This window comes from Neoarius graeffei, chromosome 13 (genome assembly GCF_027579695.1).
Source record: "Neoarius graeffei isolate fNeoGra1 chromosome 13, fNeoGra1.pri, whole genome shotgun sequence".
NCBI classification, from domain to species: Eukaryota; Metazoa; Chordata; class Actinopteri; order Siluriformes; family Ariidae; genus Neoarius; species Neoarius graeffei.
Genome location: NC_083581.1, coordinates 14,318,018 through 14,345,440, shown reverse-complemented (window position 1 = coordinate 14,345,440; position 27,423 = coordinate 14,318,018). Strand labels below are relative to the sequence as shown.

The following is a 27,423-nucleotide window of genomic DNA, read 5'->3' as shown; positions in this document are numbered from 1 at the left end:
GCCTGTATCTGTATCTCTAATATTTAATAATCCAAATATCTGTATTCAGATTTCAACCCAAAGAGGGTGTGGCCTAAACTGGAATGGTTTTCTTTGTCCACAGAAACATTGGAAAAGAAACAGACATGCAGTCGAAATGTCAGCAGGTTCAAGATAACGTGTGTATTCTGGCTTGGACAGTTCCTCAACCTCAGCTACATCACTGAATAGTTCCTAAGTGGTCTTAATTAGACATGTGCACAGGATTGTTTTTTAATTCCACTTGCATCAATATTACTTTTGTTTGTACCTGCCCACAAGTGTACTTGGTTGTATTTCATATAACAATCTCAACCCTGAGCAGGCAGTTACTAAGGATGAACAAATGCTTCTGGGACAAATACAAATTGGCAACTGCATTTTTTAACTATTTAGAGCACTTTGGTTCATTCTGAATTATCCAGCAATCCTCTGTAGCCACTTATCCTGTACAGGGTTGAAGGCAAGCTGGAGCCTATCTCAGCTGACTATGGGTTCTCACCCATAGTCAGCTGAGATAGGCTCCAGCTTGCCTTCAACCCTGTACAGGATAAGTGGCTACAGAGGATTGCTGGATAATTCAGAATGAACCAAAGTGCTCTAAGTACCCTCTCGGCAGGGTACACCCTGGACAAGTCGCCAGGTCATCACAGGGCTGACACATAGGCTACATCCACATGACAACGGCAACGAGATGTTATTTAAAAAAATTTCGCGTCCAAATGGGCAACGATCAGTAAAATATCAGGTCCATATGGCAACGCAACGCTTGCTGAAAACGATGCAATACACATGCCACACCTCTAGGGGCGCTGTAAGACGGTCCCTTCGGAGACACCAGAACAATAGAAGAAGTAAGGACGCATGCGCATAAACTATTACGCGCGAGACTTCATATTAGCCACAAAGTCAAAAAAATCTGTTCGTAAAATTACATTATAATGACCAAATACAATGAAAAGTATTTTTCCAGTCTCACCTGTGAAAGGTAATCCCATGTGATCTCATTTGGACGGCAAACCTGTTGGTACAGTTAAATGCAGCACATGAATGAGGCATCTTTATTCTCCGCTTTGACCTATCCAATATGGCGGCGAGGATGACGTATGATTCTACGCGGAAGGCGGCGTCTTTAATGGTCCAGAATAAATTGAATGCTACACGTTGATGGATTAATTTGTTCTTCTACGCCCTTTTTGAGGAATGTATTGTAGGACTTAAACCAACATCTGAAGAGGTGAGATCGCTCCTTTTTTCCCTATTTTTGCTGGCGGGATTGACTCTGCCCTAAGGGCTATTTTCTCTCTCTCTCTCACTTTGCACCATTACACAATAAATATTCACAGTGAAAATATTTTGTAAGTGCGTTTCATGAACCAAGTTATAGGATTTGTTGACAACTCGCATCGAGTTCGTTACACTTCTACCCGGCGTGAAGCACTGACAGTCATGTGGTTGTGACGTCATCGTAAACAAATCCGTTCTACTCATCCAGACGACTTCGCAACGGCAACGTTGCCAAATCTTTCCACTCTGGAACCCATTCTCAAAAGATTGCGTTTTGGGCACCCAAAACGCCGGTGCCGTGTGGACGCCAGGCCTAAACGATAAATAATTGTATCGGATTCACCTGAATCCGTTGCCGTGTGGACAGGGCCATAGAGACAAACAACCATTCACACCTACAGTCAATTTAGAGCCACCAATTAGCCTAACCTGTATGTCTTTGGACTGCGGGGATAAGGCCCTTGTCAGCCACTGGGCTCAAACCCAAGACTTTCTTGCTGTGAGGCGACAGTGCTAACCACTACACCACTGCCCCTCATTCTGAATTAATGTATTCCTATTTGGGCACATCTCTAAGCTATGGTATCACACATTTTGAGAAATGCCATCAATCCTAACTAAAGTTTCAGAATCTCTGTGCGTATGGCATTTACATAGTGACAATCACCTAATGACCCCAAAGATTCTTACTTTCTGATCCTCCTGCCCTCTTTCTCAGTCTCTTTTACACACACACACTCTAACACACACATCCAACCCCTCATTACATCCTCACTAATGAAGGCTTGTGTGAATAAGAACAGCCATCAGAACAAGTGTTGGGACCTCAAAGCCAGCAGAACTCATAAGCCACTGCTCTGCGCTAATCCTCCTGCCCTCAGTTGATGACCTCATCAGAGCTCCATTACACCATGTTATCCTGTTTAATTCACATCCATTTCTGTCCATTACCACGAGTTATATAGGCAAATATTTTACGTTACAAGCCTTTGTATGAGCAAATATTGCATTCAGGCTGAAATTGCGTCGTGTAGATGCTGTTTCTAAAGCCCAGTGGAGTTACAAGTGACACATCACCTTTAGCTGAATCTGAAAATGGCATGATAATGGGCATTAAAGCACTATGTGGTGTGTAGAAGCCATTATTTCACACCCTGTGTAGTGGGATTCATTTTACTGCTTGCTAATGCAGGCAGTTTGGGGCATTGGGGGGAGGGAGGAGGGAATCCATGTATTTTACTGTTGTACTCTGAGAGAGTGTTTGAGAAAAAGCTAACCTAAACAATTTCATAAATGGAAGCTGAGGCTTTCAAAGGCTTCAGTGTTTACTGGCATTGACACAAACAGTGGTGAATTTTATTCAGACATGAAAACAAGTGGGCTCAATGACTAATACACATTATAGACACTGCTGTGTGGGTGGTATGGCTAAATATTAAGTTTTTATAAGTCATTCTTTCTGCTGTTTGATGCTAAATCGTTTATAACCATTACCTATAATCATTTAACAATGTGATTTTTACCATTAAAATGCTATGGCTACTTTCCAGACCACAAACACAATCATAGGTGGGGTTATCAGTTATTAATAATTAGAATTTTAATTTATTACAGAACACCAAGTTGTAGGGTGGCACAGTGGAGTAGTGGTTAGCGCTATCTCCTCACAGCAAGGAGGTCCGGGTTTGAGCCCCGTAGCTGACGAGGGCCTTTCTGTGCGGAGTTTGCATGTTCTCCCCGTGTCCGCGTGGGTTTCCTCCAGGTGCTCCGGTTTCCCCCACAGTCCAAAGACATGCAGGTTAGATTAACTGGTGACTCTAAATTGACCGTAGGTGTGAATGGTTGTCTGTGTCTATGTGTCAGCCCTGTGATGACCTGGCGACTTGTCCAGGGTGTACCCCGCCTTTCGCCCAAAGTCAGCTGGGATAGGCTCCAGCTTGCCTGTGACCCTGTAGAACAGGATAAAGCTGCTAGAGATGATGAGATGAATGAACATCAAGTTGTACTTTTTTATCTGTTCATAGTTACATTTATTTTATGGAATGTCCGTGAAACATGTAGCTTGTCATGTTTGAAAGAAATTGCATGTACAGCTTTAACTGTGACTGTAGCAAAGCACTGAAACTGGAGACTTCTGACATAAATGCAAAATAAATATCTCCTCATTAAGCATGTAATGATATGTCATGCGACAGTAAACCATGATATAAATTTATAACACTTTGAATCGATGAAATAAAAAATGAATCAGGCTGCATAATCTGTTAGTTTTTCCCTCACTGTAATTGTGTTGTTTAAACAGCAGAGGGTGCAATAATGTATAATAGTAGGAATGCACGTGACTTCACTGTAGGTGGAAGTAACACAACTCTAATGTGCAAAAACAGATGTAAAATATGAGAGTTGTTGTGCGATTGACTGTACAAATAGATTTAACAATATAAATAGTTCACTATAAATAAACAATATAAATAAATAGTTCATGTGGCAGCGGGGGCGTGGTCAAGCGCCGGTTTGTGACAGGAGGGTGGAGCCAGGGAAGGTGAGTGGCAGAATCACTACACCTGACGGTAATTAACCTGTGTTTGTGTGTCTTCCCAGTAACCGCGCCCTATTTAAGGAGGCAGAGGAGAGCTCTTCCCGGGACAAGAACACAGCGTGTGTGTGTGTGTTTATGAGAATAACGCTTTTTGTTATACTGAAAAGTCTGGCAATAAAAGCCTATTTCGTACCTGAAGCTTTGTCCTGCCGTCCTCTGTGCTCCACCCACACCTCAGAGAGCTTACAGTGGTGCCGAAACCCGGGAAAAAGGTGGAGCACCAACCCCGCAGCCCCATGGAATCCTCCCCGTTCACGGACCTGGTCCACGCCCTCGCCACGGCTCAGCAAAGCCAGCACCAGGCACTCGTCACGCTCCGAAAGGAGCAAGAGCGGCGCTTCGAAGCCCTGGTGCTGGCCCAGCAGGAAGCTCGCGAGGCGTTCCGGCATCTCCTCGCGTCGGCGGGGTCCACCAGCGCCCCGGCCACGGGCCCGTCTCCCCTCACCGTGACCAAGATGGGCCCGCAGGATGACCCCGAGGCGTTCCTCACATTGTTCGAACAGGTCGCCGAAGCCTCGGGGTGGCCGATGGAGCAGCGCGCGGCGTGCCTCCTCCCCCTCCTGACGGGAGAGGCGCAGCTGGCCGCGCTACAGCTCCCCACCGACCGCCGGCTGGCCTACGCGGACCTTCGCCAGGCCGTCCTCCAGCGCGTGGGGCGCACACCAGAACAACAGCGCCAGTGCTTCCGCGCGCTGCGGTTGGAGGAAGTCGGCCGGCCGTTCGCATTCGGCCAGCAGCTCCGGGACGCCTGCTGGCGGTGGCTGAGGGCCGACGATCGCGACGCCGAGGGAATCATCGATCAGGTGGTGCTGGAGCAGTTCATCGCATGCTTACCAGCTGGAACCGCCCGGCGTCGCTGGATCAGGCAGTAGGACTGGCGGAGGATCATTTGGCGGCTGTTCCAGCGGCAGGACAACCAACGACGTCTTCTCTTCTCTCCTCTTCTCTCTCTCTTTCTACCCTCCCTTCTGTGTCCCGTCCTCGCCCCATTCCCCCACCACGGAGGTGGGGGCCGGCTCCACCCCAGCCGGCCCGCCGCACCCGTGGTGCCCTCCTGTTTCTCCCTTCTGTGTCTGTCTCTCCCCCCCCTCAGGTGAGTGAGCCCCAGAGCACAGGTGCAGAGGGAAAGCCCGGGCCGGTTTGCTGGCGCTGCGGGGAGCCAGGCCACCTGCAACAACAGTGCGCAGCAATGGAGGTGGGCGCGGTGGTACGGATCCCCGACGTGCCAGAAGCTGCCCTCGATCGGGCCGGAGCGTATCGCATACCGGTGAGTGTCCAAGGGGCTACATATCAGGCGTTGGTGGATTCTGGTTGCAATCAGACCTCGATCCGCCAAAGCCTGGTGCAAGACGAGGCATTGGGGGGAGCACAGGGGGTGAAGGTGTTGTGTGTGCACGGGGATGTTCACAGCTACCCTTTGGTGTCGGTCCACATATATTTCAGAGGGGAAAAATCTATAGTGAAGGCGGCGGTTAATCCTCGCCTTACCCACTCTTTAATTTTGGGGACTGATTGGCCGGGATTTCGGGGTTTAATGACACGCCTAGTAAAGAGTGGGTCCTGCCACTTGACAGGGGGAGGTCCCGGTGTCGCTTTGGCTGGAGCTGCTGTCGCAGAGCCGTCTACGTCATCTCCGCGACAGAGTGAGGAGCCGCCGGCTCCTCCTCTTTCTGTTGGGGAATCCCTCGCGGATTTCCCATTAGAACAATCGCGAGACGAGACTCTGCGACATGCGTTTGACCAAGTGAGAGTAATCGATGGTCAAACGCTCCAGCCGAACGCCACCCCGTCCTTCCCCTATTTTTCTATTATGAAGGATAGATTATACAGAGTGACGCAGGACACTCAGACGAAAGAGTGAGTCACACAGCTGTTAATTCCAAAGAGCCGCTGGGAATTGGTATTTCAGGCGGCTCACTTTAATCCCAAGGCTGGACACCTAGGGCAGGATAAGACACTAGCCCGGATAATGGCCCGATTCTATTGGCCGGGGATTCGCGGCGATGTCCGTAAGTGGTGTACAGCGTGCCGTGAATGCCAGTTAGTAAATCCAGCGGCCATTCCAAAAGCGCCTTTGCGCCCCCTACCATTAATCGAGACCCCGTTCGAAAGAATTGGGATGGATCTCGTCAGGCCATTAGATCGGTCAGCACGAGGGTACCGCTTTATATTGGTTCTGGTGGACTATGCAACGCGATACCCGGAAGCGGTGCCTCTTCGCAGTATCTCAGCGCGCAGTATTGCGGAGGCCCTCTTCCACGTCATCTCCTGGGTTGGAATCCTGAAAGAGATTCTGACTGACCAAGGCACCTCGTTTATGTCACGAACACTGAGCGAACTGTATGGGCTATTAGGTATTAAGCCGATCCGCACCAGCGTTTATCACCCACAAACGGACGGTTTAGTCGAACGGTTCAATCGCACCCTCAAGAATATAATTAAAAAATTCGTAAGTGAGGACGCACGTAACTGGGATAAATGGCTCGAACCCTTGTTGTTTGCAGTGCGAGAGGTCCCCCAAGCCTCCACGGGGTTCTCCCCGTTTGAATTGTTATACGGGCGTAAGCCGCGTGGCATTTTAGATGTGCTACGTGAAAATTGGGAGGAGGGACCTTCACAAAGTAAAAACGAAATTCAGTACGTTATGGACCTGCGTGCAAAACTCCACACGCTCACACACCTAACTCAGGAGAATTTGCGGCAGGCCCAGGAACGGCAAGCCCGCCTGTACAACAAGGGCACGCGCCTTAGAGAGTTCACTCCGGGAGAGAAGGTACTCGTACTGTTGCCCACGTCGAGCTCCAAATTAATCGCCAAGTGGCAAGGACCCTTTGAGGTCACCCGGCGAGTCGGGGACGTCGACTATGAGGTAAGGCGAACGGACAGGGAGGGGCCGCTACAGATCTACCACCTCAATCTGCTTAAACTCTGGAACGAGGAGGTCCCCGTGGCGTTGGTGTCAGTAGTTCCGGAGAAGGCAGAGCTGGGGCCGGAGGTTCAAAAAGGGACATTGGCATCACGTACCTCTCCGGTCCCCTGTGGAGACCACCTCTCCCCGACCCAACTCACGGAGGTCGCCCAGTTGCAGGCCGAGTTTTCGGATGTGTTCTCGCCCCTGCCCGGTCGCACTAACCTCATAGAACACCACATAGAGACGCCCCCAGGGGTGGTAGTGCGTAGCCGCCCTTACAGGCTACCCGAACACAAAAAAAAGGTGGTTCAGGAAGAACTTCAGGCCATGCTCGAAATGGGCATCGTCGAGGAGTCCCACAGTGACTGGAGCAGCCCGGTGGTCTTGGTACCCAAGGCCGACGGGTCGGTCCAGTTCTGTGTGGACTATAGAAAAGTCAACGCGGTGTCTAAATTCGACGCGTACCCAATGCCTCGTATTGACGAGCTGCTCGATCGACTAGGCACGGCTCACTTTTACTCGACACTGGATTTGACGAAGGGATATTGGCAGATCCCCTTGACTCCATTATCCTGGGAAAAAACGGCCTTTTCCACACCGTTCGGCTTACACCAATTTGTCACACTTCCTTTTGGGCTGTTTGGGGCGCCCGCTACGTTTCAGCGGCTGATGGACAGGGTCCTCCGGCCCCACGCCACCTGTGCGGCCGCATATCTTGATGACATTATTATTTATAGTAACGACTGGCAGCGGCACCTGCAACACCTGAGGGCCGTCCTTAGGTCGCTGAGGCGGGCGGGTCTCACTGCCAACCCGAAGAAGTGTGCGATTGGGCGGGTGGAAGTATGGTATCTGGGCTTCCACTTGGGCAACGGGCAGGTGCGTCCCCAAATTAATAAGACAGCAGCGATTGCAGCCTGCCCAAGGCCCAAGACCCAAGACCAAAAAGGGGGTGAGACAGTTCCTGGGGCTGGCTGGCTACTATCGTAGGTTTATACCTAATTATTCGGACGTCACCAGCCCGCTGACTGACCTCACTAAAAAGGGGGCGCCAGATCCGGTCCAGTGGACGGAGCAGTGCCAGCGGGCTTTCTCTGAGGTAAAGGCTGCACTGTGTGGGTGGCCATTATTACACTCCCCTGACTTCTCTCTCCCTTTTGTGTTGCAGACCGACACGTCGGACGGAGGGCTGGGGGCGGTGTTGTCCCAGGAGGTGGAGGGGGAGGACCGCCCCATCCTGTACATTAGCAGGAAGCTGTCAGTGCGTGAGGGGCGCTACAGCACTATTGAGAAAGAATGCCTGGCGATCAAGTGGGCGGTCCTCGCCCTCCGTTACTACCTGCTGGGGCGCCCTTTCACCCTCTGTTCGGACCATGCGCCCCTCCAGTGGCTCCACCGCATGAAAGATGCCAACGCGCGGATCACCCGTTGGTATCTGGCACTCCAACCCTTCAATTTCAAGGTGGTCCACAGGCCGGGGGCGCAGATGGTCGTGGCGGACTTCCTCTCCCGTCAAGGGGGGGGGTCGGCTGCGGGTCGGATGGGCGCCCGGCCTGAGTCGGGCGGTGGGGGTATGTGGCAGCGGGGGCGTGGTCAAGCGCCGGTTTGTGACAGGAGGGCGGAGCCAGGGAAGGTGAGTGGCAGAATCACTACACCTGACGGTAATTAACCTGTGTTTGTGTGTCTTCCCAGTAACCGCGCCCTATTTAAGGAGGCAGAGGGAGAGCAGAGGAGAGCTCTTCCCAGGACAAGAACACAGCGTGTGTGTGTGTTTATGAGAATAACGCTTTTTGTTATACTGAAAAGTCTGGCAATAAAAGCCTATTTCGTACCTGAAGCTTTGTCCTGCCGTCCTCTGTGCTCCACCCACACCTCAGAGAGCTTACAGTTCATTTTACGTAAAGGAAATAAGTCACTCTTCAGTCGAGGAAATAAGTCACACTCGCCATCGTTTGCTTGCTACATCTTCTTTCTTTTCAGCCCATGATGTTGATTGCAGTTATGGACGAAGTCGAAATTAAATTTTTTGTGACACCATATTCTTTAGACAAATTCACTGCTTTCTCACCACGCTTTAGACAGTCCAGGATATGAAGTTTGTCTTCGGTGTCATGGCCACACACGCACCTTCAACTGCTACTCATGTACACACACAGCACCATTAGAACTAATTACCATGCACCTGTTCTGGATTAGCGCACAATCACAGTGCACACTTAAGGACCCTCACTACACACAGACTTTGTAAATTCTATTTGTAAATAGGTTCTGTACCTTGTGTCTCACAGTACCAAGTCGTTTGTAGCACTGTGTTGATATTCTGGTTTCCGACTCTGTTTTGTGTTTTGTATTTTGCTCTTTGTCTCCACCTTTGAGATTCTGTCTGTGCCTTGCCGGATCATTGCCTGTCTCTCAACTCTGATAGGTTATTGATTTGGATCTGTTTGTCAGCGTGTTTTTCAATAAAACTCTTCCAGTGATTGCATCCATCTATTGCCTGCATTTTCTGATAGACAGAGAGTATCTTACATTTATGAGTAACCATGACAACAGTGCTAACAGAGTAAAGACTCAAGTAAAGCTGCTTTTAGTTCGTAAAATAAAGTCCTTTTAAAGGATTTTTTTGAAGTCAGTGATCAAAGTTCTTGATAATTGTTATTGATGGACACCTAAGCTAGGCTAGGCCTTTGTTTTATGGCATTAACACGTATTGTTAACCTGACTGCAGACTTGATTACTTATTGTTTGTCTCTGGGGGAAGAGGAATGCATGGCTCAGTGATGTTTTTTTTTTTGAAGACTCCGACTCATTATCATTAAAGGTGGGGGACGCGAACTTAGTTCGTCATGTGTAAGTTTATGAAGGTTCATAATAAAAGAGTTTGTTATAGCAGGGTTGCAGTATATTTGAGAAAAATGTACAATGCAGTCTGAAAACCATGAAAAACAATGCACAGCTTATCATGCTAACTTGCATAACAAATCATCACATCACCTACTTGTGTTTGTGACCAAATACAGAAATATACAGCTGTCACTTTTATCCTCTTATTTACCTGATACACACCTGTTATCCTGTTATAATACACACTTACACACACCAGACACCAGAAGAGTAAGAGAGACCACCGATGAAGGGGTTGGTTATAGGGAACAAACATTTACTCCCTGGCACAAACATTTTATTCTGTTAATATGGAAACATGGAAATGCTGAAAACATTTACTCCCATTACGAACACAAGGCTGAAACACAGCAGCTGATCTGTGAAACATGTTTAGTGTTAAACACATTTTCAGACAGATGGCTGTGAGAAAAGCATGATACAGAGCACTGTGGGCATCGACGCCTATTCTAGGCCTGTTTTGTCTCATCTCATCTCATTATCTCTAGCCGCTTTATCCTGTTCTACAGGGTCGCAGGCAAGCTGGAGCCTATCCCAGCTCAGCTGACTACGGGCGAAAGGCGGGGTACACCCTGGACAAGTCGCCAGGTCATCACAGGGCTGACACATAGACACAGACAACCATTCACACTTACATTGGCCTGTTTTGTGATATATTGAATTTTTACGGCTTTGTTTTGGGGTCTGAAGATTATTCCATGTGACCTCTGTGTGGATTATTTGGGCTATAAAGCTTTAGGACTGTTTAACATTGCTGGAATTTATCCAGCTTCCCAAACCACAACACCACACATTTCATTTAAAATTTAAAACAATGGATTACAGACAGATTCAGCTTTAATTCACTATAGCAGAACTCCAATTGTTCAAAAGTTTACATACACTAAGTTGTCTGTCTTTTTAAAGACTCTGGAAGATTCTAGAAACCGTTGTAATGGTGTCTTACATCCAAACAACTCAGCAATGAACTCAGAAATAATTGTGGTCCCTCACAAGTCAGGTTCCTCCTTATTAGCAATATCCAAACAACTGAAGGTACCACAAGCATCTGTACCAATAATTGTATGTAAATATAAAAATCTTGGGACCTCACAGACACTGCATCATTCAGGCAGGAAGCATAAATTAACTGCAAAGGATGTATGAACCTGGGTCCAACTGAACCCCGAAGAACAACAAAGGAACTGGTGAAGGAGTTGGAAGCATCACATATCAAAGTACAGTATGTACAGCCACCATTAAGAGAAGCCCCTACTCTAAGACTAGCATAGAAAAACCAGACTGAAATTTGCAGGTGATCACTAAGCTTCTTGAACTGTTTGGCCATAATGATCAGTGCTGCATATGGAGGGAAAAGTGCGAGGCTTTTTAATCCTACAAATAATTTTAAAAAATCCCAACTGTGAAGCATGAGGGTGGTAGCATCATGTTGCTTGAAAAGCAACTGAAAATAGATGGCACCATGAGGAAGGAGGATTATCTAGAAATACTGAAGCAACACCTCAAGACATCACAGATGTATTAAAGACAACAAAGTGAAGTGATTTGGCCATGACTTATAATTATAGTGATGTTCCGTGGGCTGCATCCCAAATTACTTCACTTTGTTGAACCACTATGGCACTATGTATTATTTAGTCTACTGTATTAGAACAATAAAGTGTGGTAAATAGTAAAGTAAACAACACCAAACAAATACTGCTGAATCTAATGTCCGAGTACAGATTAAACCTCTGGTTGTGGATGGTCAACAGTCCATGTGAATCTGCTTCCACAGGTGTGTGTGCAACATCGACTGTTCCCACATAAGCTTCAACCCAGTGTGTGCATCAGACGGCCGCTCATACGACAACCCGTGCCAAGTGAAAGAAGCATCGTGTCAAAGGCAGGAGCGCATTGAGGTCAAGTTCCTGGGTCACTGTCAAGGCAAGCGAAGTCATGCTCTACCCACTCATACCTCCATCTGCTATCATTCAGCTGTTAGCAAAAGCAATACAGTTGGAACAGTTATTATAAATTACCCAGTTTATACCTTACCTCCAGCTCAGTGATTAAAATGATCTGAACATCATCTCTGTAATAGAAACATGACGTTCTAAAGTGTGTGTGAATTGAGCCAAAGTTTCACTTTGAGTAGAAAATGAAAATGGGTCATTTTGACCCGAACAGATGAGGGTTAAGGAGACAGACGGAGCAGATCGCCCTATGCTATGCAATGCAACACACACACACACACAAACACATATACCTCTGAAGTGTTGTCATGTTGTGTTATTCAGTGGCCACCTGCTGTGAAGGGACAGTTGGCCAGATGTACAGTTTAAGCAAAAATCTCCATTAATGAGTACAATAACATCAGGCAGCGTAGAGCAGCTGCTGCGGAGATGCTGACTGTTTAAATTATTTAATTTAAATTACAGTTTAATGACTCTGTGACAATTTAACTTGGGCATGTAAAACTCTTTTTTGTTTTGTTTTAACCATTAGGTGACATGATAACAGGAAACAAACCTGGGGATGGACACTATGCCAGAGCCGACGTGCCAGGTGTGTGTGTGTGCGTGTGTGTGTGTATGTGTGTGCGCTTACAGTATATATTTTATAGACTTCCTACATGTTTCCTCTGTAGGGAGTGTAATATGCTGCAAGCTGCTGACTGACAGTAATTGGTTGAGTTCTTGCACATTACTGAAACATTTTTATGCTAATCTTCATCGTGATGTTTTGGCATCTGTGCTGATCCGAATAAAAGTGTTGAAGTGTAACCGCTTGCTATAAAGGAAACAACAGAGACACATCATCAAGTTAGATTAGAGACAGAAAGACAAGAGAGAGGAAGAGTCAGAGAGAAGAAAAGGGAGAGATCGACAAAGACAATGCCTGAGCCCAAAGATAGGGAGACACAGAGAGAGAGCAAGAGAGAAATAGAGTGAGATTTGAGCAGGTGTTTGTGTTGTGCAGAAGAGAAGCCTGAAGTGTCGGAGGTGGCACGAGGAATTTACATCCCTTGTCCAGAACACTACAAGAACTACTGCGTACATGGAGACTGTGAATACCCCAACATGCTCTCCACACCATCCTGCAGGTACACACCACTCACACTCACACATTAAGGCAGTGAAGTTCTTAACACAACAGCTCCCCCTGCTGTGTACATCTCACAAAGTTGGACGACACCAAAACAGGACAGAGAATAGAGAGAAATTTGTCATTCCAGAGAAAAATACAGTACAATTGAGTTCACAGTAGAAAGAGACAAATTACTGAGATCTCTATAGATGTGTCTCAAGTGGACATTTACATTTTTTAAAAGAAATAAGAGGCCAGTGTTGATTTTCTTCCATTTTGTACCAAACACTCTGTGAACCTTTACTATATCAAAACTAATTTGCATATATTTGCATAAAGTAATTCAGATTTTTAAAACAATCTCTCTTCAAATGATGCTTGTCCCCGCCTCAACCCTGCAATAAAACGATTGGCCCCCTGTCGGTTTGTCACTCACTAGTGTGAGCACAAGGTGAGGGAGGATGTAAGAGAGAACGAGTGCAAGTGCACAACGGAGGAGAAGAGTGAAGGTGAGAGGACGAGTTTAGGTCTAACAGGTGCTGCAGCTGTTTCTCAGCAAGAATCTCCCCAGAGAGAAGACTGGAGAAAATAGAGAAAGATCAGTGTGTGTGTGTGTGTGTGTGTGTGTGTGTGTGTGTGTGTGTGTGAGAGAGAGTGAGAGAGAGAAGTCTTTGTCCAGGGGAAGAAGACCACACACACATATATGGCAAATTATTTCACACTTTGAATAATATTCGGCTTTTTTCATAATATTATTTATTAATGTTTATTTTAGGTGTCTGATATAAGCCTAGAAACATGAGATTCTGACATTTTTGGCTGAATGGCCCTTGTCAACTCAAAAAGCTGAACATACACTACCGTTCAAAAGTTTGGGGTCACTTTGAAATTTCCTTATTTTTGAAAGAAAAGCACTGTTCTTTTTAATGAAGATCACTTTAAACTAATCAGAAATACACTCTATACATTGCTAATGTGGTAAATGACTATTCTAGCTGCAAATGTCTGGTTTTTGGTGCAATATCTACATAGGTGTATAGAGGCCCATTTCCAGCAACTATCACTCCAGTGTTCTAATGGTACAATGTGTTTGCTCATTGCCTCAGAAGGCTAATGGATGATTAGAAAACCCTTGTACAATCATGTTAGCACAGCTGAAAACAGTTTAGCTCTTTAGAGAAGCTATACTGTAAAACTGACCTTCCTTTGAGCAGATTGAGTTTCTGGAGCATCACATTTGTGGGGTCGATTAAATGCTCAAAATGGCCAGAAAAATGTCTTGACTATATTTTCTATTCATTTTACAACTTATGGTGGTAAATAAAAGTGTGACTTTTCATGGAAAACACAAAATTGTCTGGGTGACCCCAAACTTTTGAACGGTAGTGTATCTAAGTACAGACTTATCATTTATTGATTTATTTTTTATTTTATTTTAATTTAATTTCAGTTTCTAATTAATGCATAAAATTAAACAAAACGTCCTACAGTCACTCTATTTCCTTGGTTGAATCAAAAAGTGTGCACTTCATAATATCTGCAACACCATTCTGTTACACTCTATGTAGTGAGCAAATATAGTGAATAGAAATCCATTTGTGATGCTTATGTTGAAGACTGGAGAGTTTTATTTTCCCACATAAATGCCCAAGAAATGTAAATCTAACTGAATATCAGGGACAAGAGAATATTACTGTGCATAACTAAACCCTTTTTGCCATCCATGGGTCATGCAGTACAAATCCAGAATGTAGTGCTTCCTCTGTCTGTGGCAGTTTAACATTACCGGTTCATTAATATTCAAATGAAGACCAAATTTATTCCATTTTAAATTCCAATTTGAATACCACTTTAAATGTTTAATGGAGTTTGACAGCTCTTAATGTACAAACAAAAACCACCTGTGCCACTGTTCATTCATGCAATTATCCAATCAGCCAATCATGTGGCAGAAGCACACTGTATAAAATCATGCAGATATGGGTCAAGAGCTTCAGTTAATGTTCATATCAAGCATTGAAATGAGGCTATGTTGGGCGCAGGCTTGCCAACACTAGACAGGTGAAGATTAGAAAAAGACCAGATGACAATTTGTCCATTTCATCTGTCCTACAGTGTGGATGAGCCTGTGCATGCAGAACTTCCATACACTCGATGTGGGGGTTTTTTTTCCCCACCATTCTGTGTAAATACTTGTGAATGTTGTGTGTGAAATCAACAGTTTCACAGTTGGCATCATCATCCAGAAAGGTTAAATAGTTTCAGCGGGAGAGATTTCATTAATACAGATGTGTGTAGGAAGGACATTTATTACACGGATAAATTGTGAACTGGAAATTTGTTCATCATACGGGTGCGGATTGCTCCAGGAGTGTAGTGTGAGTTACTAACTTGTTATTTGGGACACATTTCTATTCCAAGTGCACTGTAAACTAACTAGCTACTTAGAAAATCCATCTACAGTTGTGCTTGAAAGTTTGTGAACCCTTTTGAATTTTCTATATTTCTGTATAAATATGACCTAAAACATCATCAGATTTTCACACAAGTCCTAAAAGTAGATAAAGAGAACCCAGTTAAACAAATGAGACAAAAATATTATACTTGGTCCTTTATTTATTGAGGAAAATGATCCAGTATTACATATCTGTGAGTGGCAAAAGTATGTGAACCTTTGCTTTCAGTATCTGGTGTGACCCCCTTGTGCAGCAATAACTGCAACTAAACATTTCCGGTAACTGTTGATCAGTACTGCACACCGGCTTGAAGGAATTTTAGCCCATTCCTCTGTACAGAACAGCTTCAACTCTGGGATGTTGGTGGGTTTCCTCACATGAACTGCTCGCTTCAGGTCTTTCCACAACATTTCGATTGGATTAAGGTCAGGACTTTGACTTGGCCATTCCAAAACATTAACTTTATTCTTCTTTAACCATTCTTTGGTAGAACAACTTGTGTGCTTAGGGTCGTTGTCTTGCTGCATGACCCACCTTCTCCTGAAATTCAGTTCATAGACAGATGTCCTGACATTTTCCTTTAGAATTCGCTAGTATAATTCAGAATTCATTGTTCCATCAATGATGGCAAGCCATCCTGGCCCAGATGCAGCAAAACAGGCCCAAACCATGATACTACCACCACCATGTTTCACAGATGGGATAAGGTTCTTATGCTGGAATGCAGTGTTTTCCTTTCTCCAAACATAACACTTCTCATTTAAGCCAAAAAGTTCTATTTTGGTCTCATCTGTCCACAAAACATTTTCCAATAGCCTTTTGGCTTGTCCATGTGATCTTTAGCAAACTGCAGATGAGCAGCAATGTTCTTTATGGAGAGCAGTGGCTTTCTCCTTGCAACCCTGCCATGCACACCATTGTTGTTCAGTGTTCTCCTGATGGTGGACTCATGAACATGAACATTAGCCAATGTGAGAGAGGCCTTCAGTTGCTTAGAAGTTACCCTGGGGTCCTTTGTGACCTCACCGACTATTACACGCCTTGCTCTTGGAGTGATCTTTGTTGGTTGACCACTCCTGGGGAGGGTAACAATGGTCTTGAATTTCTTCCATTTGTACACAATCTGTCTGACAGTGTATTGGTGGAGTCCAAACTCTTTAGAGATCATTTTGTAACCTTTTCCAGCCTGATGAGCATCAACAACGCTTTTTCTGAGGTCCTCAGAAACCTCCTTTGTTCGTGCCATGATATACTTCCACAAACATGTGTTGTGAAGATCAGACTTTGATAGATCCCTGTTCTTTAAATAAAACAGGGTGCCCACTCACACCTGATTGTCATCCCATTGATTGAAAACACCTGACTCTAATTTCACCTTCAAATTAACTGCTAATTCTAGAGGTTCACATACTTTTGCACAGATATGTAATATTGGATCATTTTCCTCAATAAATAAATGACCAAGTATAATATTTTGTCTCATTTTTTTAACTGGGTTCTCTTTATCTATTTTTAGGATTTGTGTGAAAATCTGATGATGTTTTAGGTCATATTTATGCAGAAATATAGAAAATTCTAAAGGGTTCACAAACTTTCAAGCACCACTGTAAATGTTGTTAGTAGTGTATGTGTTCACTGACGAACAAATGGTTTATGCGCAATCCCGATAGCTGACTGGCTGGATGTCGTTAATACTGAAATAATATAGCTTTCAAGGTTGCTATATGACAAGGTAGCTTGCACGATTAAACTAGCCTTTTCCAATGAAACCTCTCAATGTTTCAAATGTTTTTAATAGAAATGGCTAACAGTATATATTAGTGCATGTTTTCAGAAAAGTCTAATTAAGTAAGTATATGTAAGCTGCAGCCGGTGACCGGCTGCCGGTCTCTTCCAGCTAAAGCTGTCAGTCACTTCATTCCCAAGTGTATTCATGCCTTCTTACAATATACATATTAAAAACAATTTGCTGGGAAAACTAAAACTTATGCTAAAGGCAGACAAAAGCATAGATGCCGACCGAGATTCCAAGGCAGGTTTTGTGCCGGAATGTTCTGAGGAATTCCTGATGATGAGCAAGATCAACTGTGAGCTACTGCTCCCTTCCGTATCCCCCCGCTTTCGCTTAGATCAGAACGCAAGCAATCGAAGGAATAGGACACTTATTATGAAAGTTTAACTTCAGCAAATAATGAACCCTGAACTAACTTTTCGAATTAGACACTGGAGATGGAAAGACAGTTTCGACAAGAAAAGTGACATGGAAGAAAGGCTGTTTTGAAACGCAAAATAGGATGGGTGGCGCCAGCCAGCAGGGGCACTAGACCTGTGGTGGCTTCATTTTTTAGAGATGATCCACTGTACATGGTTGGCACCACCAGCCACACCACATTCAAAGTCACTGAGATTTTTTCCTCATTCTGATGTTTGGTATGAACATTAACTGAAGCTCTTGACCCTGTATCTGCCTGATTTTATGCATTGCAATGCTGCCACATGACTGGTTGATTGGATAATTGCATTAATAAGCAGGGGTACAGGTGTTCCTTATCAAGTGGATTTTGAGTCTATTCCTCTTAATTGACTTATTATCTGATGCTAAGTCACACTAACCATCTTTGGACTGTTGCTTTTCCCTTATTGGTTAACTGTCCCACTCTTATTGGTCCATTGTCCCATTCTCATTCACCCATTACCCTGTTGGCATTCCCTCGCTGGCCCATTTGCCCTCACTCACTGGCCCATTGGCCTTCACTCACTAGCCTGTTGGCCTTCCCTCACTGGTCTGTTGGCCTTCCCTCACTAGCCCGTTGGCGTTCCCTCGCTGGCCCGTTGGCCTTCAATCACTGCCCCATTGGCGTTCCCTCACTGGCTCATTGGCCTTCCCTCTCTGACCCGTTGGCCTTCCTTTGCTGGCCCGTTGGCGATCCCTCGCTGGCCCGCTGGCGATCCCTCACTGGCCACTAGCAATCCCTCACTGGCTCATTGGCAATCCCTCACTGGCCCGTTGGCTTTCCCTCACTGGCCCGTTGCCGTTCCCTCACTTGGCCCGTTAGCCTTCCTTCACTGGCCCATTGTCCATATTTCTTTTTCAATGGTGCATTGTCCCACCACATTTATACATTTATTGGCCTTTATTGGTCTATTGTCCCATCTCTTTACCTGCATTGCCCATTGCCTTACCCTCTATTGGAACCCTCATTTACTTACATTCAATGGTCCATCGATGTACTCATATTGGTATTTTCCTTCTCTGGTCTGTTGTCCTTTCCTCATTGGTCAATTTTTGGTCCACACAGTTGTCACTCAGGCTTCAGTGGCCCACAGTGTGACACCAAGGAGTACAACGTGCTGTATGTGGTGCCGGGTTCTGGAAAAGTCCACTACGTCCTCATTGCTTCCATCATCGGAGCCCTGCAGGTGGCCATCATCTGTGTGGTAGTGCTGTGTATCACCCGGTGAGTCTACCCATACATACACACACATATATATATATATATACACACAAAGTTGCACACAAGATGAGACATCTTCAGTGCTTTGGATTGTTTCATCTTGTAACCGTTTTAGTTTCATGTACATTATTTATATTGAATTGAAATTTACCATTTAGGAGTAGTTTTGACAAAATTTCACTTACCACTTGATAAGACCCATCTTTTAGCACAAACACAATGCCAAAAATTCAAGTGCAGTATCCTAGTTTAACAACTGAATCTATCTATCTATCTATCTATCTATCTATCTATCTATCTATCTATCTATCTATCTATCTATCTATCTATCTATGTTGTAGTGCTTATGCCATTGGTAGCGTACATCTACAAAACCAGTGATTGTCCACGATGTATTTTAAACATGAATAGACTACTGTATCCAGCTACTATACTGTATAACCACAACTCACTCAATTGTTTTTATGAAACCAATCAGTTGTGGTTTCCGAATGTGAATCAGACAGCTCATTACACATGGAAAATCATCTTTATATCAGAATTAATCAAAACATGTGTCAAAACTAATTTAAATACCACTTGCTATCATAGAAACAAGAAATTAGCTAATAATAGTTCTGTCCTAGAGGCTCGTACATGAGTGAACAGCCACAAAAGCACAAAACAGTCATAAAAATGCATTTGCCATGAGCTCTGTTAGACAGTAATTTGTAACACTAAAATATTAACATGAAGTCTACAATATAAATGAAATCGAATTGTATATCATTATGAAAAAGTCACTACACTGTGCACATTGGGTTTTCAAGGTAAAAAGAGGAGCTGATGTAATTTGTATTCATTCACTGTGTTCATTCCAACCCTGTCCCTTGTAAATACGTAGCGTCTTATTCTTACACTTTATTATTTTCTTTTGTGTTACCATAAAACAATAAGGATGTCACAACCGAAGATTCATAGAATATGAATGCTGCAGTTGATGCACACACACACCTCATCACGGTTCGACTTCCAGTGGGGTGTATTCGGCTCCAGTGGGAGGCCGCTGAATTAACACTTTGTTAAAGGTCAGCAGAATGTGGTGTCTGTGCGGGGATCAGTGATTAAAGTTTAAATCCGCTCCACTCTGAAATAACCTTCTAAACAAATATTCAGAAATGACTCTGAAGCGACACAGAAAGGACATGCAGAGCCAGCAGGGGGAGTGTTTACTTACAGATCAATGAGAGATGCATGAATAGCAGACCAGCCATCTGGAGCATCTGGAAAATTCCCAATGGGTTTGTCAATCTGTGCACAGACTTGCAAAGGTGCGGTCAGTGCAAATACAAGAAATTAATAAGTGAAAAAAGTAAGAAAATACAAAAGCTGTATAAGCTGCAAAGACAATTCATATTTAAGAAGAAATGCTCCACAAGCGGGCAGTGTGGTGGTGTAGTGGTTAGCACTGTCGCCTCACAGCAAGAAGGTTCTGGGTTCAAACCCAGTGACTGATGGGGGCCTTTCTGTGTGGAGTTTGCATGTTCTCCCCGTGTCTGCGTGGGTTTCCTCCGGGTGCTCCAGTTTCTCCTACAGTCCAAAGACATGCAGGTTAGGCTAATTGGTGGTTCAAAATTGACGGTAGGTGTGAATGTGAGTGTAAATGGTTGTTTGTCTCTATGTGTCAGCCCTGTGATGATCTGGCGACTTGTCCAGGGTGTATCCCGCCTCTTGCCCATAGTCAGCTGGGATAGGCTCCAGCTTGCCTGCGACCCTGCACAGGATAAGCGGTTATGGATAATGGATGGAATGGATTGATGCTCCACAAGCATAGATAAAGTGCTGCAAGCTTTTAAGAAAATTGAGAAAAATCTTGACAAAATGTCCAAAAATGTGTAAGAAATTAGAAACAAGACGAAGTATCATGGGTGGCACATGTCGCCTCACAGCAAGAAGTTTCTGGCTTAAGGTCTGTGAGGAGTTTGCATGTTCTCCTCGTGCCTATGTGGGTTTGCTCCGGGTCTCCGGTTTCCTCCCACAATCCAAGGACATGTGGATTCGGTCAACTGGCTACTCTAAATTGCCCATAGGTGTGAATGTGAGTGTGGTGGTTGTTTATCTCTGTGTTAGCTCTGTGATAGACTGGCGACCTGTCCAGGGTGAACCCCACTTACCTGAAGTCAGCTGGGATTGTCTCCAGCTTCCCCCACGAACCTGATGGATAAGCGGTCTAGATAACGGATGGATGGATGAAATATCACAGCAAATATAATAATAATAATAATAATAATAATAATTTTATCTTCTATAGCACCTTCCTCACACACACACACAGTCGCTTTACAATTACAAAACAAACAGAAAAATAGTCCACCAAAAGAGGTCAGGATGTAACTCCAGTGGTGTAGCTGCCCACAGTCCCACCGAATATAAACAAAATCAGCAAGAAATTATGAAAAATACGTCCACAAATAAATAGAAAAAGACAAAACATTTGAATTAAGATAATTATTATTTTGTTATACAACAGAAACAGATGTAAGATACAAGAGTAAATTAAACATACATAAAAATTAAATAACAACCTCAACATGAGTTTACTGGAGTGTACTTCCTGCTTCTCTGTCCCGCCCTAAAGAAATATAGCACCGCAACAGAACAGACACTCTACAGCCTGTAATCTGAATCTGCCTGGATGTGTGAAGGGGAAGTGTTCTTACAAGAGTGAAGAAATGTAGTCTCACTGTTACAGATGACTTTAACCAGAGAGGCTGACCTTTACCCCAGAGACTAGACATGTAATACTTCCCATGAAGATTACATGAGGCAAAACAGTTGTTACGAAACCAAGAGGCAAAAATGTTAAACTTGATCTTTAAATGGTCAGAAACTTCCTTTTTTTTTTAAATTCCATTTTTGGGAACACTTTAATTTAAGGTTTGCTCATAAACTATTCATAAGCAAGCAATATAAAGATTAAGCATCAGTTGCTGATCAATTCATAATATTGATTAATGTTTAAAATACATTTATATAACATGTTACTAATGAGGCAATACAATGAGGCATTATTAATCACGTGGTTAATAATGACGCTTCTCACCATCTTGATAATAAGATGAGACACTGTTTATGAGCTGGATTGCAAGCCGAGGAAAAGCACTGAGTCCTGAGAACTGGAGTTGAGAAACCTTGTTGACCTTTACATTCATTGAATTTCAAATTAGTTCATGAATGTACAACCCTGATTCCAAAAAAGTTGGGACAAAGTATAAATTGTAAATAAAAACGGAATGCAATAATGTGGAAGTTTCAAAATTCCATATTTTATTCAGAATAGAGCATACCGTAGATGACATATCAAATGTTTAAACTGAGAAAATGTATAATTTAAAGAGGAAAATTAGGTGATTTTAAATTTCATGACAACAACACATCTCAAAAAAGTTGGGACAAGGCCATGTTTACCACTGTGAGACATCCCCTTTTCTCTTTACAACAGTCTGTAAACGTCTGGGGACTGAGGAGACAAGTTGCTCAAGTTTAGGGATAGGAATGTTAACCCATTCTTGTCTAATGTAGGATTCTAGTTGCTCAACTGTCTTAGGTCTTTTTTGTTGTATCTTTCGTTTTATGATGCGCCAAATGTTTTCTATGGGTGAAAGATCTAGACTGCAGGCTGGCCAGTTCAGTACCCGGACCCTTCTTCTACGCATCCATGATGCTGTAATTGATGCAGTATGTGGTTTGGCATTGTCATGTTGGAAAATGCAAGGTCTTCCCTGAAAGAGACGTCGTCTGGATGGGAGCATATGTTGCTCTAGAACCTGGATATACCTTTCAGCATTGATGGTGTCTTTCCAGATGTGTAAGCTGCCCATGCCACATGCACTAATGCAACCCCATACCATCAGAGATGCAGGCTTCTGAACTGAGCGCTGATAACAACTTGGGTCGTTCTTCTCCTCTTTGGTCTGAATGACACAGCGTCCCTGATTTCCATAAAGAACTTCAAATTTTGATTCGTCTGACCACAGAACAGTTTTCTACTTTGCCACAGTCCATTTTAAATGAGCCTTGGCCCAGAGAAGACATCTGCACTTCTGGATCATGTTTAGATACGGCTTCTTCTTTGAACTATAGAGTTTTAGCTGGCAACAGCGGATGGCACGGTGAATTGTGTTCACAGATAATGTTCTCTGGAAATATTCCTGAGCCCATTTTGTGATTTCCAATACAGAAGCATGCCTGTATGTGATGCAGTGCCGTCTAAGGGCCCGAAGATCACGGGCACCCAGTATGGTTTTCCGGCCTTGACCCTTACGCACAGAGATTCTTCCAGATTCTCTGAATCTTTTGATGATATTATGCACTGTAGATGATGATATGTTCAAACTCTTTGCAATTTTACACTGTCAAACTCCTTTCTGATATTGCTCCACTATTTGTCGGCGCAGAATTAGGGGGATTGGTGATCCTCTTCCCGTCTTTACTTCTGAGAGCCGCTGCCACTCCAAGATGCTCTTTTTATACCCAGTTATGTTAATGACCTATTCCCAATTGACCTAATGAGTTGCAATTTGGTCCTCCAGCTGTTCCTTTTTTGTAGCTTTAACTTTTCCAGCCTCTTATTGCCCCTGTCCCAACTTTTTTGAGATGTGCTGCTGTCATGAAATTTCAAATGAGCCAATATTTGGCATGAAATTTCAAAATGTCTCACTTTCAACATTTGATATGTTGTCTATGTTCTATTGTGAATACAATATCAGTTTTTGAGATTTGTAAATTATTGCATTTCGTTTTTATTTACAATTTGTCCTTTGTCCCAACTTTTTTGGAATCAGGGTTGTATTTACTACAGTTATATAAAAGGTTTATAGAATAATTTAACAACAGTCTTGCTTAGAAGTAGTTTATTACTGAACCTTAAATGGAAGCGTTACCCTTTTTTTGCACCAGTCACTGCTACAACCCCAAATCAGAAAAAGTTGAGACGGTATGATGAAATGTAATATGAAACTGGAAAAAATGATTTGTAAATAATCTTTGATCTGTATTGCGTTCAAAACAATACAAAAGCACATTATTTGATGTTTGACCTCATGAATTTTATTGTTTTTTCAGAATTAGCACATTTCAATTTGATTCTTGCAACACATTTCAAAAAAAGGTAATTTCCCACTTTATAATGTTTCCATTCCTTCTCACAACACTTAAAATATGTTTATGAACTGAAGACACCAAGTGATGAAGCATTTCAGGTGTTATTTTTGTCCCATTCTTCCTGCAAACAGGTCTTAAGGTGTGCAACAGTACAGGGTCATCATTGTCATATTTTTCATTTCTAAATTTGCCACGGGTGGCACAGTGGTGTAGTGGTTAGCGCTGTCGCCTCACAGCAAGAAGGTCCAGGTTCAAGCCCCATGGCCGGCGAGGGCCTTTCTGTGCGGAGTTTGCATGTTCTCCCCGTGTCCACGTGGGTTTCCTCCGGGTGCTCTGGTTTCCCCCACAGTCCAAAGACATGCAGGTTAGGTTAACTGGTGACTCTAAATTGACCATAGGTGTGAATGTGAGTGTGAATGGTTGTTTGTGTCTATGTGTCAGCCCTGTGATGACCTGGCGACTTGTCCAGAGTGTACCCCGCCTTTCGCCCGTAGTCAGCTGGGATAGGCTCCAGCATGCCTGCGACCCTGTAGAACAGGATAAAGCGGCTAGAGATAATGAGATGAGATGAGATTCTCTATTGGGAACAGATGGGACAGGCACCCTCTTCTTCCACAGCCATGCCTTTGTAATGTGGGCAGAATGTGGTTTTGCATTATCTTGTTGAAATATCCCTGGAAAAGATGTTGTCTTGAAGGCAGTATATGTTGCTACAAAATCTCAGTGTACTTTTCTGCATTAATGCCCCATCAGAGAAGTGTAAGTTACCTTTGCCAAGGCCACTGACACAATTCCATACCATGACAGACCCTGGCTTTTGGACTTGTTCCTGGTAACAGCCTGGATGGTCCTTTTCGTCTTTGGTCCAGAGCACACAGTGTCCATTTCTTCCAAAAAGACCTGGAATACTGATTTGTCTGAACACAATACATGTTTCCACTGTGTGATGGTACATCCCAGATGCCTCTGAGCCCAGAGAAGTTGATGGTGCTTCTGGACACAGTTAACATAAGGCTTCCTTTTTGCACAGTAAAGTTTTAACTGGCATTTGTGGATATAATGACGTAGTGCTTGACAAAGGTTTGCCAAAGTAATCCCAAGCCCATGTGTTATATCAGCTATATATGAATGACGGGTCTTGATGCAGTGCCATCTGAGAGATCAGAAATCATGGGTGTTCAGCTTAGGCTTATAACCTTGCCCTTTAGGCACCAAAATTCCTCCAGATTCCTTGAATCATTTAATGATATCATGCACCGTAGAGGGTGAAATATCCAAATCCCTTGCAATTGTCATGTAATGGGTGATAGATGGATGTAAGTGCAGAAAGAGTTTAATTTCCAAACAAGCTGGCAAACAGCTCCAAATCAATGATCAAAAGCAATGTGGAGAAACAGGCAAGGGTCATGCGAGGCACAGATAGAATATTAAAGGCTAAGACAGAGGGCAAAATCATAAAATGCAAAACAGGAGTCAAAACTAGATAAGCAATACAACACAAGGCTTATAACGTCAAGCAATATAACACAAGGCTTGGTAACATCAGACACAATGTACAGAATGTATACTTCGCAAAGTCTGTGTGTCACTGAGAGTCCTTATAAGTGCAAGCTGTGATAGTGCCCTGATCAGGAACAGGTGCATGGCAATTAGTCCTAATAAGCTTGAGCGTGGTGCTGTGTACGAGTCGCTGTCTGAAGCAACATGACAACTATCTTTCTTTGAGGAGCATTATTTTTAAACATTTCAATAATTTTATCATGCATTTGTTGACAAACTGGAGCTCCTCGGCCCATCTTTGCTCCTCAAAGACTAGACCTTTCCTGGATACTGATTTTGTACCAAATCATGATTACAGTCACCTGTTGACATGGCCTGTTTCAAATCACATCATTATTTAATTGTTTTACCTCATTACTAGCCCTAAATTGCCCCGTCCCAACTTTTTTTTGGAATGTGTTGCAGGTCTGAAACACAGGAATGGATGTATATTAACAAATGAAATGAAGTTGACCAGAAAAACATGAAACATCTTGGGTTCATTCTGTCTGCAATGAAATAGAACTCAAATTCAGTTTAGAAATCACTGCTTTGTTTGTAATTTGCATACCGTTTTCGATACTGTCCCAGCTTTTTCTGATTTGGGCTTGTAGATAATATATTAAGGCACCAAAAAAGACAAGGCTTATACAAAATGTGGAAATCAAGGATTAAGTCAGGATGAAGGCATGGTGAAATTAGCATGTTCAATTTCATTTTAGACTGATGGTGTCAAAATATTTACTTTGTTTCTTACTCTGATTAAATAGATGCAACCTTTTAAGGTCTTCAGCCAAATAAAAAGTGGACCATGCTCGCCATGGCCTCTGGAGCCAACATGACCTAATTCATAGCTGCCACACTATGAGTACATTGCCATAATGAACACCACTAGTTGTTTTGTGGAATAGAATTGAAAGGAAGGGAGGAAGGAAGGAAGGAAAGAAACCCACCTCTTGTATCAGCAACATTACTTACCTATAAAACAAAAACAGTGGCAAGAAAGGAATAGCCATACTGTACCCAACATGTTCGTATTATACCACTAGGTGGGAGCAAAGACCAGGTTTATGAAACATCTCTTCTTGTGCAAATCCAGATCCCACACACCTCCCACTTAGAATTTTTGTGAAGCTTAAAATATGCACTCAGTTGTCATTAATATCCACCTACCTTTTGTGATTTTTGTCATTTGTACAGGAAGTGCCCACGGACTAACCGTATCAACCGTCAAAAGCAAAACGTCACGCACTACAACTCTGAGAACACCCTGCGCGCCTCCACCCGCCTCATCTAAGTGTCGGGAGAAGCCTCACAATTGTGGGATATGTAGTAACAAGAGATTAAAGATACAAAAACAGCCACTCCCTCCTGGTGCAACAAGATGGACCATACCAGACCGTATTACAAGACAGGGATGAGAGGGTGATGATGGGGTTATAGGCGAGGCTGAGGGGGGTGACACACGGTGCCTTCTACCTGTGGCACAGGACACAAACTGAGAGGATCTTAGGACATTATGTTAGGGCAAGTCCTACTATTTGGTTATGTATGGGTAATATTTCCACTAGTTTCTTTGTTTTGTCTTGGTGGGGTCTTTTTCTGTAAATGTAAATAAATAATTTATATCACAAAACAGATAATAGCATGCAACTGTATTTTTATGGTGGATGCCTATTTGGCAAGAATAGAGGTTCTTAACTTTTTTATAGACAACACTACATCTGTGGGTTAATGTAAATTTTAGATTAATGATTTTGCTATGAACACCCTCTCACAGCCTGATATTCGTTAAATGTTTCACCTGTTCTGACCACTAGGGGGTAGATTTGTGCAAAATAATGTAACTTCTTGTGCCTTAGATCAGAACTTATCGGAACTGACTCATTAAAATGCTATTCCAGTTGAAACATCATAATCGATATTGGTAATCTTCAAAAAATAATATACATACATAGTGCACCTCACATTGAGCTGTTCAACCAAATCTTCATAAAAAAGAAGCCAGTATTTGATCCACTGAATATGAGACTATCACTCAAC

General features: G+C 43.5%; 1 protein-coding gene across 2 annotated transcripts in view; it reads left to right on the top strand.

The window, feature by feature from the left end:
- tmeff2a (transmembrane protein with EGF-like and two follistatin-like domains 2a) overlaps window positions 1-27,023 on the top strand; it is a 259,197-nt gene extending 232,174 nt beyond the window's left edge. For both annotated transcript variants that reach the window (XM_060937298.1, XM_060937297.1), the window contains exons 6-10: window positions 11,497-11,645; window positions 12,207-12,266; window positions 12,681-12,804; window positions 18,544-18,702; window positions 26,581-27,023. In XM_060937298.1, the coding sequence (XP_060793281.1) occupies window positions 11,497-11,645; window positions 12,207-12,266; window positions 12,681-12,804; window positions 18,544-18,702; window positions 26,581-26,677 (589 nt within the window). In that variant the 3' untranslated portion in view covers window positions 26,678-27,023. The remainder of the gene's footprint in view (window positions 1-11,496; window positions 11,646-12,206; window positions 12,267-12,680; window positions 12,805-18,543; window positions 18,703-26,580) is intronic.
- Window positions 27,024-27,423: the final 400 nt, after the last annotated feature.